General features: G+C 41.5%; 1 protein-coding gene across 1 annotated transcript in view; it reads right to left on the reverse strand.

Moving 5' to 3' along the window:
• The window catches only part of LOC137654683 (methylmalonyl-CoA mutase, mitochondrial-like), a 169,604-nt gene that overhangs the window by 109,058 nt on the left and 46,675 nt on the right, over positions 1-13,871 (reverse strand). The window contains exon 7 of the mRNA XM_068388559.1: positions 2,940-3,063. Within this exon, the coding sequence (XP_068244660.1) occupies positions 2,940-3,063 (124 nt within the window). The remainder of the gene's footprint in view (positions 1-2,939; positions 3,064-13,871) is intronic.

Raw genomic sequence — 13,871 nt, forward strand, 5'->3', positions numbered from 1 at the left:
TTATCCACCACAGATGAAGCTTCATAACACTGAATCCCCTACTGCTGCTACCTCTGCAGTCATCCAAGGCGACCAGAGGAAGCAGCAGGGCCTACTGGAACTGCGTCACAATCGCTCGCCATTCATTCCTATTTCTAGCACGCTCTCTTGACTTTCTCACATCTATCCTCCTATCACCCAGAGCTTTCTTCACTCCATACATCCAGCCAAACCTTGGCCTTCCTCTTGTACTTTTCCCATCAACTCTTGCATTCATCACCTTCTTCAACAGACAGCCATTTTCCATTCTCTCAACATGGCCAAACCACCTCAACACATTCATATCCACTCTAGCTGCTAACTCATTTCTTACACCCGTTCTCACCCTTGCTACTTCGTTCCTACCCCTATCTACCCTAGATACACCTGCCATACTCCTCAGACACTTCATCTCAAACACATTTAATTTCTGTCTCTCCGTCACTTTCATTCCCCACAACTCCTATCCATACATCACAGTTTGTACAATCACTTTCTCATACAGAACTCTCTTTACATTCATGCCCAATCCTCTATTCTTTACCACTCCCTTCACTGCCCCCAACACTTTGCATCCTTCATTCACTCTTTCATGTACATCTGCTTCCACTCCACCATTTGGTGCAACAACAGACCGCAAGTACTTAAACCGTCCACCTCCTCAAGTAACTCTCCATTCAACATGACATTCATTTTAATGTTATTAATCTTTCTTAAATATTTTATTTTCCTTTTTTCCTTTCCTCACTGAGTTATTTTCCCTCTTGGAGCCCCTGGGCTTACAGCATCCTGCTTTTCCAACCAGGGTTGTAGCTTAGCGAACACTCAGGGCCCCGTCATCTTGATATGGTGATAAACACCGCGCTTGGCGGGAACCGTGAGCGTTTGGTGAAGCTCAAGACGGAAGACTTCAGGGTACGACATGAGGAGATGGGCACAGGCATCCATGGGTGCACTGATGTGGAGTGCGAACCTGGAGGAGGAGGGATGAAGAGGTACCGATGAGTACAAGTCCGCGTTGACTAATCATTGATGCCCCACATCAACCAAAAGGTGGAAATGTGTGATGAAATCTGCAGCGAGTAGTAGCGATGTTATGTCAGCAACAAGGAATTTCCAATGGTATTTGGCAATCCCAAATGATAGTGTGAGTGTTTCATACCAGTGGGTGGAGATCTCAGATCCATTGGCAGTGACCAGGCAGACGTCAGTAGGCCTAGAATGACTACGTCCTATCCTGGAGATTGACTTTGGTAGAAGGGAACGGCAAGCACCAGTCTATCAAATACTGCACACCTGTACCTTTATCATATAAAAACAAAAGCTTAATGACAGGGGAGACCATCCCCACAAGCGATGGCCTTCTTACACGCTTTTTGGCCACTGACAACCGTCTGCACATTTCTTTGCAGCTGCCCCAAATCTGGAGTGGTAGTAGCAGAACTGCGGGGAGAGGTCGTTGATTGGGGAGTGACCGAGGGGTAGAATATGTGATGGTGGACGGCTTTGTTGCTGCTCCCACATGTTACAGGGTGGGCGTCCTCTTCGTCAGGAGTGGAGGTTTGATGGAGGTCTTGAAGGTGGTTAAGTGGCTGTTCATAAGGGCGTTGACTTTGGTCATCAGGTCCTTCATGGGTAAGGTATCGACATCGGGGATGGTGGCACGTACAGGTTCGGGTAGGCATCGTACCCAAAGGGCACAATTTATATTCACTTCCTGAGAGCCGTGTGCAGCAGGTTGCAAGTTAGCAATACTGGTCATTTCCCTGAGGATGAGCAAAGCCTTTTGGTCCCCCAACAGTTATTGAGAGAGCTAAAAAAGCTTGGCTATACGGGCAGCAGGCAATGATGACCATTGCTCCAAGAGGTATTTTTTGAGGGCGTCATACTCTACTGGGATGTCCACTTGGTGGTACAGTAAATCAGAGATTTCTGGGTATGTATCCTTGGGATTCGCTGCAAGGACAGGTTGCTTTACTGCTTGAGCGAGTCACACCCTTGAAGCGAAACTGAACTTCAGCGTGATGGAATCAGGCAAACACTTCTCCGCTGGCAAAGGGTGGCAGTTTCATTGAGATGGCATGTGTTGAAGAGTCAGGTTGGGTGGATGGCATTGTAACAAGGGTAGGGCGAATGGGTGGGCAAAAGATGTGGTATGGAGTATTCACTCTGGTGATCACCAATGTGGCAACATAACTGTTAGGACCTAACAGAGAAGTGAGGTGAATGCAAGTAACCTTTATTCAATAGATAGCGAGCTTATTTACAAGCACTTGCGAGCAAGTGTGTCACAAAAATTCAAACAAACTAAAGGATGCGATGGCAAGTTTAAACAGGTTGGAGGTTGGTCTATCATCAGTGTGGGAGAGAGCAAGATAAAAAAATCAGTATCATTACATTGTAAGAGCATGTATGAAACACATGCAGTACAAAATCATCCAATCTTCTTTCCTTATTGCCCCAAAACCTGTCAAGGGAGTTTCCATATAAAGCTTTGTGAGAACTGTAAATTTGTTTGAGGGTCGAGACAGCTAGAGCTGATCTCCAACCCTCTGAAGGTTTGTAGACTATGAACAATGTTATAAAACCTTGGTGCAGGTCTCAAAACCACTTCTATCATATTTTTTTTTCTATCCAAATTTATAGTCTCAAAATCTGTGCCTTTGCTGTAACTGTTAGATAACTTGGAAATGGAATTGGTTCTTGGACAAAGAAGGACTTGAGTGTAGATGGATCCCGTAACCTTTTTTTTTTTTTTTACTACAGTTTGCATTCAAGGAGCAATATGATCATCATGTGAGGTTCACAGAAATAGTATGCATGACAAAAGCAAGAGGTAAGCCAAGTTCCAAACAAACAATTAAAGCACCTCAGTATTTCTTTATTCCTTAAATAGTGACATAATGCAATGGATACATTACCTGATGCCACAGCCTTAGCCATACCTCCCATGGCTTCTACTTCGTCTATAATGGCTTTTCCAGCGTTATACACTTCCTCTGTAAGTGACTCCATTGCATATGATCCAGCCCAAGGATCAATTACCTAAAAGATAAAAAAAATTAATGTTTACAGAATTATTAAACTATGATTTTTAAAATGAAAGCACCTAAAGTAATATTCCATAGTTGTTAACTTGATACAAGACATGCTTGATACCAACACAGTGTAAATTTCTATCATGAATAAACATGCTAAACACTGCTATAAAAAATCTATACCAATACTATAAAACTGTTGAGCTTAATTGAACACTTAGAATATGAGAGCAAATTAATCAAAAGTCCTGAAATCTGGTAAGGTAATCAGCTGAAGCAAAAAAAAACTGGTAATTACTAAATTAAAAACAAACTTTCAGACAGGCTTATTGGTTTTCATGAAAGGATTCTTTTCTGTCTAACACAGCATAAACTGTTACTTCTATGGAGATATTTTACCTTAGTTGTCATATGACAGAAATGAGTTAGCAGCTAGAGTGGATATGAATGTGTTGAGGTGGTTTGGCCATGTTGAGAGAATGGAAAATGGCTGTCTGTTGAAGAAGGTGATGAATGCAAAAGTTGATGGGAGAAGTACAAGAGGAAGGTCAAGGTTTGGGTGGATGGATGGAGTGAAGAAAGCTCTGGGTGATAGGAAGATAGATGTGAGAGAAGCAAGAGAGCGTGCAAGAAAAAGGAATGAGTGGCGAGCGATTGTGACGCAGTTCCGGTAAGCCCTGCTGCTTTCTCCCGTGCCTTGGAAGACCGCGGAGGTAGCAGCAGTAGGAGATTCAGCATTATGAAGCTTCATCTGTGGTGGCTAACGGGGGAGTGTGGGCTGTGGCCCTAGCAGTACCAGCCGAACTCGGTTGAGTCCCTTGTCAGGCTGGGAGGAACGTAGAGCGGAGAGGTCCCCTTTTTTGTTTCATTTGTTTGATGTCTGCTATCCCCCAAAATTGGGGGAAGTGCCTTGGTATATGTACGTATGTATGTCATATGACAGAAACTGTAGCTTTGGATAACCTCTCTGGCATACAGGCAAACTGTGATTTTGATTTTTAGGCAACTTCTTTAATACTTTAAAAGCTTGGCCCACTAATCCTATTTATATTTTTTTTCATGCAATATTTTTTGATTTTATGCTTTGTGCATTATTGGTATAGTACTCTTTTGTCCATATTATGGTGCCATTAATTCCTTCAACACATTTTCCTCGACAGTACTGGCAAGTTCATCAATGATCAATACTCCAATTGTTTTTAACAAATCACTTGTAACACATTGTAGACCCTTTGCTCAGTGACTAGATTAGAATTTGTCTAGTCACTAGATTATCTGATGAAATTTCTGTTCCAAGACTGAATGTGGACAACCTATCTCTCAAGTCTTCATTATTTTTCCATCAATTCATATCTGGTTACATAATGGAGCCTACTCTTAAATACACATGAATTTTGTCACATATACTGTACTGTATGTATTTGATCACTACAGAAGTTGAACTCAACATATTGGTGGCTGTACTGTACTATGAACATGGCAAGAATCTTTAACTTGAGCCAAATAAAGAACTAATTTTGGGCATTCAAACTGTTCCAAAGTCTTAACCAGTGTGGCAATAACCTAGGCTCTGTACATCTTCCTCTGCAATAAAACTGGTACTCATGCCCATAAATAATCTAGTGTCTTTACTTCCTTTAGTTTTAAGACATTAATCATAGTCCTATAAGCTTTGAGTTGATGCTCTTTTTGTCCTTCATACTAGAAAATATGCTTATCATGTTGGTGTTTTACTAAAATCATATCATGAAACATTTCTTTCCAAGTGTATTGTGTCCCAAAATTGTGCTTTGAATATCTATGTCTAAGGTTCAAAAAGAAAAGAAGCAAACAAAGAAGAATATCTTTACTATGTTACCTCATAACCTTAAGTCATGTTTGATGGAAATAACTAAGCTCACTCCTATATGCAGTATTCCCATAGGAAAAGTGGCGACAAAGACTCATTTTGTGGTCAAGGATATAGAGAATGAGCTTTTCTCAAGAATGTTAAAAGAAAATGCACAGCCATGGACCATACTCCTTGTCTTCACTTGCCAACATCCAAGAATGTTGGAAAATAAAAAGTTAAGGCATACCTACGAAACTTGTTGCCAAAAGTTAAGAGTCATCAGTAATTGGGGTACCAAGATAGTCACATACTGTATTCAAGAACTAACATGATCCGAAGTCTCATAATTTCCTTGAGAGGATTGGAAATGATGTTTCAAAGAGTTATCATATTTGATTGCGACAAGCATGGAAAATAAAGTTACAACAAAGGAAAAACACTCAGTCTCAAAATGTTTGACAAAAAATCCGTTGGCAAGTACTAAGCCAATGAAAAAAGCCTTTTCTCCAATTCACTACATTAAACTTTTACTAAAAGCTTGAAATTACCCATATTTAATTCCCACTTGAAGAATGTAAGGTAGAAAGCAGAGAGACTGAAGTATCAAATGCTGCTAACCGATCAAGAACTTTTATCAATGATCTAAATTATTACAAACACATATTATGCAAGAACTATTAAAATAACAATAATAATAACATTATCGATAATAATATTTAGAAATTATAATTATTATTATCATTACAAAAAATCTAGAATAGCACTAATAATAGAAATTATATTTATAATTATTAAAAATATCATTACTAAATTAGAATTACTTAAATCACTGCAGAAGTTTTGGAAAGAAGTGAAGAGAGTAAGGAAGGCTGGTTCAAGAATTGAAGAGACAGTTAAAGATGGAAATGGAAGGTTTTTAAAAGGAGAGGAGGCAAGAAAACTGTGGGCGGAATATTTTGAAAGTTTACTGAATGTTGAGGATAATAGGGAGGCAGATGAGAGAGAGATTACAAGACAGGAAGTGAGGAGAACACTAGATGAAACGAGAGTAGGAAAAGCATCTGGTATGGATGGTGTGAGAGCTGAGATGTTGAAGGAAGGGGTGTGACTGTACTTGAATGGTTGGTGAAATTGTTTAATATGTGTTTTGTGTTGTCAATGGTACCAGTAGATTGGGTTTGTGCGTGTATTGTACCACTATATCAGGGTAAGGGAGATGTGCATGAGAGTTGTAATTCAAGGGGTATTAGTTTGTTGAGCGTGGTGGGAAAAGTGTATAGTAGAGTACTGATTAATAGGATTAAGGATAAAACAGAGAATGCAATCTTAGAAGTACAAGGTGGTTTTAGAAGAGGTAGGGGTTGTATGAATCAGATTTTTACAGTTAGGCAGATATGCGAGAAATATTTAGCAAAAGGTAAGGAGGTGTATGTTGCGTTTATGGATCTGGAGAAAGCGTATGATAGAGTTGATAGGGAAGCAATGTAGAATGTGATGAGGTTATATGGAGTTGGTGGAAGGTTGTTGCGAGCAGTGAAAAGTTTCTACAAAGGTAGTAAAGCATGTGTTAGGATAGGAAATGAAGTGAGCGATTGGTTTCCGGTGAGAGTGGGGCTGAGACAGGGATGTGTGATGTCGCCATGGTTGTTTAGCTTGTATGTTGATGGAGTGGTGAGAGAGGTGAATGCTCAAGTGCTTGGACGAGGATTGAAACTGGTAGACGAGAATGACCATGAATGGGAGGTAAATCAGTTGTTGTTTGCGGATGATACTGTACTGGTTGCAGACGCGGAAGAGAAGCTTGGCCGATTAGTGACAGAATTTGGAAGGGTGTGTGAAAGAAGGAAGTTGAGAGTTAATGTGGGTAAGAGTAAGGTTATGAGATGTACGAGGAGGGAGGGTGGTGCGAGGTTGAATGTCATGTTGAATGGAGAGTTACTTGAGGAGGTGGACCAGTTTAAGTACTTGGGGTCTGTTGTTGCAGCAAATGGTGGAGTGGAAGCAGATGTATGTCAGAGAGTGAATGAAGGATGCAGAGTGTTGGGGGCAGTTAAGGTAGTGTTAAAAAATAAAGGGTTGGGCATGAATGTAAAGAGAGTTCTGTATGAGAAAGTGATTGTACAAACTGTGATGTATGGATCAGAGTTGTGGGGAATAAAAGTGACGGAGTGACAGAAATTGAATGTGTTTGAGATGAAATGTCTAAGGAGTATGGCTGGTGTATATCGAGTAGATAGGGTTAGGAACGAAGTAGTGATGGTGAGAACGGGTGTAAGAAATGAGTTAGCAGCTAGAGTGGATATGAATGTGTTGAGGTGGTTTGGCCATGTTGAGAGAATGGAAAATGGCTGTCTGCTAAAGAAGGTGATGAATGCAAGAGTTGATGGGAGAAGTACAAGAGGAAGGCCAAGGTTTGGGTGGATGGATGGAGTGAAGGAAGCTCTGGGTGATAGGAGGATTAATGTGAGAGAGGCAGGAGATCGTGCTAGAAATAGGAATGAATGGCGAGCGATTGTGACGCAGTTCCGGTAGGCTCTGCTGCTTCCTCCGGTGCCTTGGAAGGCTGCGGAGGTAGGAGCAGTAGAGGATCCAGCGTTATGAAGCTTCATCTGTGGTGGATAACGGAGGAGGGTGGGCTGTGGGACCCCTAGCAGTACCAGCCGAACTCGGTTGAGTCCCTTGTCAGGCTGGGAGGAATGTAGAGAGGAGAGGTCCCCTTTTCTGTTTCATTTGTTTGATGTCGGCTAACCCCCAAAATTGGGGGAAGCGCCTTGGTATATGTATGATGTACAGCATTAATAAGATTAAATGAAATCATGGGCAAATAAGCATTCCTTACCCAGCATCAATCTTTATCAGGTGGCAGTAAATGGGCTCATACAAGAGAAAAGATCATCAAACAAGAACCACACCTTCTGAGCTACATAATTTTTCAGGCATGGCTGAACTAAAACGACCTTCAGCCTTACGTTCACCGAGACAAAAGAAAATACTATTGTCTACATAGGGTTAAAATGGGGAGGAAATAGAATGAAAGATACAGACTTTTTCTTTTGCTATGACAGAACTTTTAAAAAATCCCTGAACAAATAGTAATGAGCTTTAAATTAATTGTTGTTAGAACAATAAACAAAGTAATTTTAAAGACAGTATGAACACATGACTGAAAAATACAAAGGCCTTATCCCTTATCCCCTCAGTATATTGAGGATAGTCACCGAATCCCCTTCCTGTGACAATAATACCAACTATATAACTTTATCAAGAAATGGCACAGATGCAGTTATCACCTTTGTAATCTTGGTTAACATAATAGTTAGGCACTGCAGGATACGGGTCATAAAAAGTTTACAACCAATTCAAATATTTTAGGCCAGATCCATGGCTAAATTGGGCATTAAAATAAAAAAGCAAGGCTCAGTAGTACATTCCAATAACAAAACTAAGGAACTTATCAACAAACATTAGCATTCAAGTTATCAACAGTTATCAAAATATCTGGGAATGCATGGGTCACCAGTTAGAAATTAGGTTATTCAGATATTCAAAATCTTTCATTACAGTACAGTATTTTGTAATACTACAGGGTAATACTAAAAATTTTTAAAACAATTTAAATTTGTTGTAACTATACAAACCTGAGTCGTTTAAATGAGTTATTCCAAGTCTAGTTTTCTCTACGACCAGACACTCAAAAGAAAAAGGACTCTGATTGCATCATATTAAAGTTGCTGAGCAACCACAGTGCATAGCGGCATGGGGTGCTGTTGCATGATGTGCTTCACTCTCTCCTGTTTAAAGACTAGAGAGGCAGTTGAGGAAGGACCTTTGATTAAATGACTCAGGTTTGTATCATTATCATCACCTCCTCTCACGCCTATTAATGCAAAGGGCCTCAGTTAGATTTCGCCAAACCGAGGCCCTTGAGCTTTTAAATCAATACTTCTCCATTCATCATCTACTTCACACTTCATATGATCTCTAATACAGGTTTGTATAGCTATGAAAAACACACATTGTTTTAAAAATTTGTGGTTTATTCCTAAGCAGATACAAACTTCTGAGTTACTTAAATGGGAGTCTATCATAGTAGGAGGGAAGTCTTTGTAAAGAGGTATAGCTACAATTACTAATAAGTACTGTAATAGGAAAAGGTCAAAAGTGTATAAATTGGAACTGTGTAGCCGGGGTGAAGCTATATGAACATTAACAGTCACATAAAGAATATATCCAATATATAATAAAAAATAACTGAAAAGTATGGCACTTTTACTTGCATTAGGGTGAGATCTAAACAAAGGCTTCAGGTCTATCTGTGATACATATTACATACCCTTATAATGTAGAGTATAACTGATGCCTTTGATAAAAAGTTACGTGTCCTGTAAGAGTGTAAGATTAGATTACTTGTTGCGCTGCAACAATAGGCCTAAGCAGAAAGTGTCCAGGGACCCGTGAGTACAATCTCTAAGGTAATGGTCCATAAAAGCGGTTTGTCTCTTCCATACACCAGCTTTGAGATCTTTTGCTACTAAGTGTTCTTTATGGAATGCTACGATTGCTGCTACAAGACCACTGATATCATGTGCTCAAGAGGGGTCCCCTAGCTAGGCTTCCTCTGAAGATTTATAAGCTCTCAAGATTGTTTCTCTCAACCAAAATGAAATTGTCTTTGGACACTTTCTTTTTGGAGTGCCAATTGCTCGTGAACAAATTGGATATTTTAGGCCTAAAATACAGAGTTCTTTATAAATATTTTCGAATTGCTTTCATGGAACAGAGTAAAATGTCATCTGGGTCATCAGTTACCTCTTTGAGAGAGAAGATCATGAAGGGGTCAAATCTGACATAATTTTCAACTGGATTCTGGGTTCTGGTCACAAATTTTGGAACAAATGATAGGGATAATTCTTTCCATCCTCTGGAATGTGACATAAGATAAGATAGACCATGTAGTTTATTTACTCTTTTGGCTGAAGCTAAGGCAAAGAGGAAGACTGTCCTTAAGGTAAGGTCCCTGTCTAAGGTTTTATGCATAGGTTTGTAGGGAGCTTTCTTCAGACCTGATAACCTTTGTTAAATCCAAGGAAGGGGAAAAAGTCTGCTCAAAACTCCAAATAAGAGCTGAGAGTTCCCATGAAGAGAAGAGGTCAAGCCCTTTCAGCTTGAGAACCTGGCTCAAGGCCAAGCAATAGCCTTTTACCACAGTGACTGAAAGGGATTTCCTGTTCCTCAGGATCACAGAAAAAGTTGACAATCAAGAGAATAGTGGCCTTGAATGGAGCAATATTCCCCCTATGACATCAATCACAGAAGATTTTCCACTTGGCCTGGTAGATTGCAGTGGATGACTTTCAGAGATGTCCGGAAATTTATTTCACAGTTGATCCTGAAAAACCTTTCTTTCGGAGGAGATGCTGGATAGTCTCCCACCGTGAAATGACAGGTAATGTACTGTGTCGTGAAACTTTTTTATGTGTGGTTGGCGTAGTAGATTTGACCATTCTGTTCTCTTGGAACTTCCGTGAGAAGCTCAAGCAGGTCTGGATATCATTCTGCTGTCACACTTTGGACCTACAGTACTAGCGTTACTCTGACACTGTTCAGGATCTGCCAAATCAGACAGAGCAGCAGATATGCATAAAAGTCTAGACCCTCCCAATTTCCTGTGCTATTAAGGTTTGCCTTGTCCATTAACAAATTGCAAGGACAAACTTTAGCCATTGCTCGCCTACATTTAAAGAACCATGCTTCTTCCACCGAAAGGTATCTTTCATTACTACAACTTGGTTTGAGACTGGTGAGCAATACATCGGAAGTTTGTGATTCAGGAGTGGTGAACATGTCCAGAGACAGGGAACCCCACAAAGTCAAAAGTCTCTTTGTCACTAGAGGATGCAAAGACCATTCTCAACCAACTGTCGTCCCGGATCAACTCAGATGGTCAATAACGACGTTCCTCTTCCCAGGAATAAACCTCGCCGAGAGCAAGATTGCTTTGATTTGTGCCCATCTGTATACAGTATATATATTGCCAGTTGGCAGATCAGGAGAGGGGCTGCGCCTCCTTGTTTGGATATTTAGGTCACTACCATGGAGTCGTTGCTCATCAATACCACAGAGTGACCTTTCAGTCTCTGAGAAGTGGAGTAACATTAGTTGCGCTGCTGGCATCTGCAGGAAATCGATTCTGACCATAGGCCTGAGATTTGCTACCTTCCTAGGTGAGCGCCCAACCCTTAATGAGGAGCATCTGAGAACAGAAAGCATTGTGAAGGAGGAACCTGAAGGGGGGTTCCAGTTAACATGTTTTCCTCCCTCAGCCACCAATGGAGGCTCGTCACAACCTCCTGGAGTACCAACAGCAGGGTTGCAGGGTGGTCAGATGTTTGCGACCAATGACTTTTCATAGCTCACTGCACAGAGCGAAGATGCATTCTCCAGAAGGGGACGAGTTTCTCCAAAGAAGAAAAGATGACCTAGAAGTTTCTGCCAAGAGCGGGCAGGAAGTGGGTTCCCATCCAGGAAGATTTCTGCTATTTTCCTGAAACTCAAGATCCTGTCGGCAGATGGAAACGCTCTGGCTTGGACCGAGTCTATGTCTATGCCTGGGTACCTGATGGATTGTTGAGGGACGAGGCTGGACTTCTCTAAGTTGAGTTGGATTGCTAACTCCTTGCAAAAGTCTATGAGTAGATCCCTGTGCATTAACAGAAGAGTTCGAAACTCTGCCAGGAGAAGCCATTCATCCAGGTACCTCAAAAGCTTGATGACCAAGGCATGAGCCCAGGCTGAGACAAGAGTAATGATTTTGGTAAAAACCTGAGGGGCTGTTGAGAGGATGAAACATAGCACCCTGAACTTGAATATTCTGTCTTGAAAGGGAAACCTTAGATAATTCCTTGAGGTAGGATGAATGGGGACATGAAAAAAGGCATCTTTCAGGTCTATGGTCAGGAGGAAATTGTTCTTCCTGATTGCCTGGAGCAGGGTGGCCGGAGTTTCCACTTTGAGTTTTGTTTGCAGCGCAAAAAGATTCAATTGGGAAAGGTCTATGACAGATCACCAACCTATTACCAGCTTCTATACAAAGAATAGATTGATGAAGGCTGGTGAGTCATTCAAAACTTCTCCCACGGCTCCTTTAGCCTATTTTCTAGATACCTCCTTTAGTAAGAGGAGGTCCTTTACAGAGCCTTTCAAATAAAACAGTTGGATTGTCAGAGCCGTGGTCACAGGCAGCAGACAGTCTATGAACGGGACTCGATATCGTGAAACAAAAGAATTCTACCGTCCAGGGATTGGCCATGAAGTACTGCCACCTGAGCCAATAGCTTTTTAGATAACCCACACTGGTGGTAAACATGGGGATATGCCTTTCATAGCAAGAACCTCTGCAACCACGACCTCTACGTCTGGAGTGATAACCTCTCCATCGGAAGGTGGATCTGGTGGCTTGCCTCCCAGGCTATTGCGAATCTGTTGGAGGCAGAAGTCTTCTCTGCTGAGAAACTTGTTTGAAAGGCGAGTTCCATTGTTGCTGCTGAGGTCTGGCATCATTGGTGCCTATCCTCTCCTCATCAGAGAAGCTTGTCCCAACCTCTCAATCTAAATCTCACTAAATCTGAGTTTCTCAAGTCATAGCATGTCCCTCGGGGACAGCTGTTTTGAGTATGTGGCCAAGACTGCATGGCATCTTCTTAGAATACAGTTTCCCCAAAGGAAAACAGATTGATGTAATATGAATTATAGAGCTTTGGCCCCTGATCGTGACCATTCCTCAAAATGCTTAAGGCATATTCCTCTTTACGGTTTTCTGTGACTGCATAGCAAGACACTGCTTCACACATGTGGTCGAGCCAAAAATAAGGCTTTGATCGCGGACATAACAGCTACCTCCATGTTTGGCATTTCAGGACCTGAAAAGATGGAGAATAGGTTGGATAATCTAGGTACTAGGTTAGCAACGTCAGCGTCAAAAGGGAGTGGATTCTGAAAAGCGCCAGTTGTATATAGAATATTTTCTGGCGAGAAAGGGCCAAGGGTAGTAACTTTAAGGATCGGCTGACCTTAACAGAATTCTGAAGCTGAGACTTGTGTATTAAGGAAATCTAGCATCTCCTTCGTTTGGGTAGAAAACACCTCATCAAACTTGTGCCTAGGACTTTGTGATTGCAGGAACATAGAACCATAGCGCACCACTTGTTAACAGTTTGCGCGTGAGGAACCTTGTGTAGGCAATCCAAATGGCGTATGAGACTCGTGATTTGAATAAAATGTGATGCTTCTGAATGAGACATTGGGCTTGTTAAGCTGAACGTTCGGCCAGGTTGAACCATGAATAGACAATATCAGGGAATTAATGGGAGGTTTTGTCACACTTGACTTCTTAGCACTAGTAGGCTTTGAAGAAGAAGAAGACAATTATTTAGAACAGCTTGGCATTGCCAGGTCTTGGGGTGTGGACACAGCTGAAGCAGTCAGCCACCCTCATAATAAAGAGATGAAGAGTCCTAGAAACTCTTCAGAGGAGATCGATGCTGAGGATCCCTGGGTGTACAAGGCAAACCTGGCTCATCAGAATGAGCTGGAGATTGTTAAAAAGGATCTTTCAACAAAACCGCTTCAGTACCAGGGGAAATGGCAGGCTCAACTCTAGGGTTACGCGAACGGGAACGCGAAGATACTTTCAACGCTCGGATTGGAGATACTTCCAAGAGCAGAGGAATCATTTTTGGATAATCATTCATCTAAGGTTCCCCACTCAACCCACTTCTGGGAGATGAGGAAGATCTTTTCATAACAGGGTAATCTGGGACTGAGGGTACTCAGATTGGATATGGTTCCAGGATCACTTCGGCCATAGCCAAGGGATCCGCTACAAGTACCGGCTCAAGCTCATACTGTACATTATCAATACTGGGAGATAAAACATTAAAAAAATTATTATGGCCGTCGTCATCCGTGACTGGAGCCTCAGTGAG

Source organism: Palaemon carinicauda, chromosome 15, assembly GCF_036898095.1.
Source record: "Palaemon carinicauda isolate YSFRI2023 chromosome 15, ASM3689809v2, whole genome shotgun sequence".
NCBI classification, from domain to species: Eukaryota; Metazoa; Arthropoda; class Malacostraca; order Decapoda; family Palaemonidae; genus Palaemon; species Palaemon carinicauda.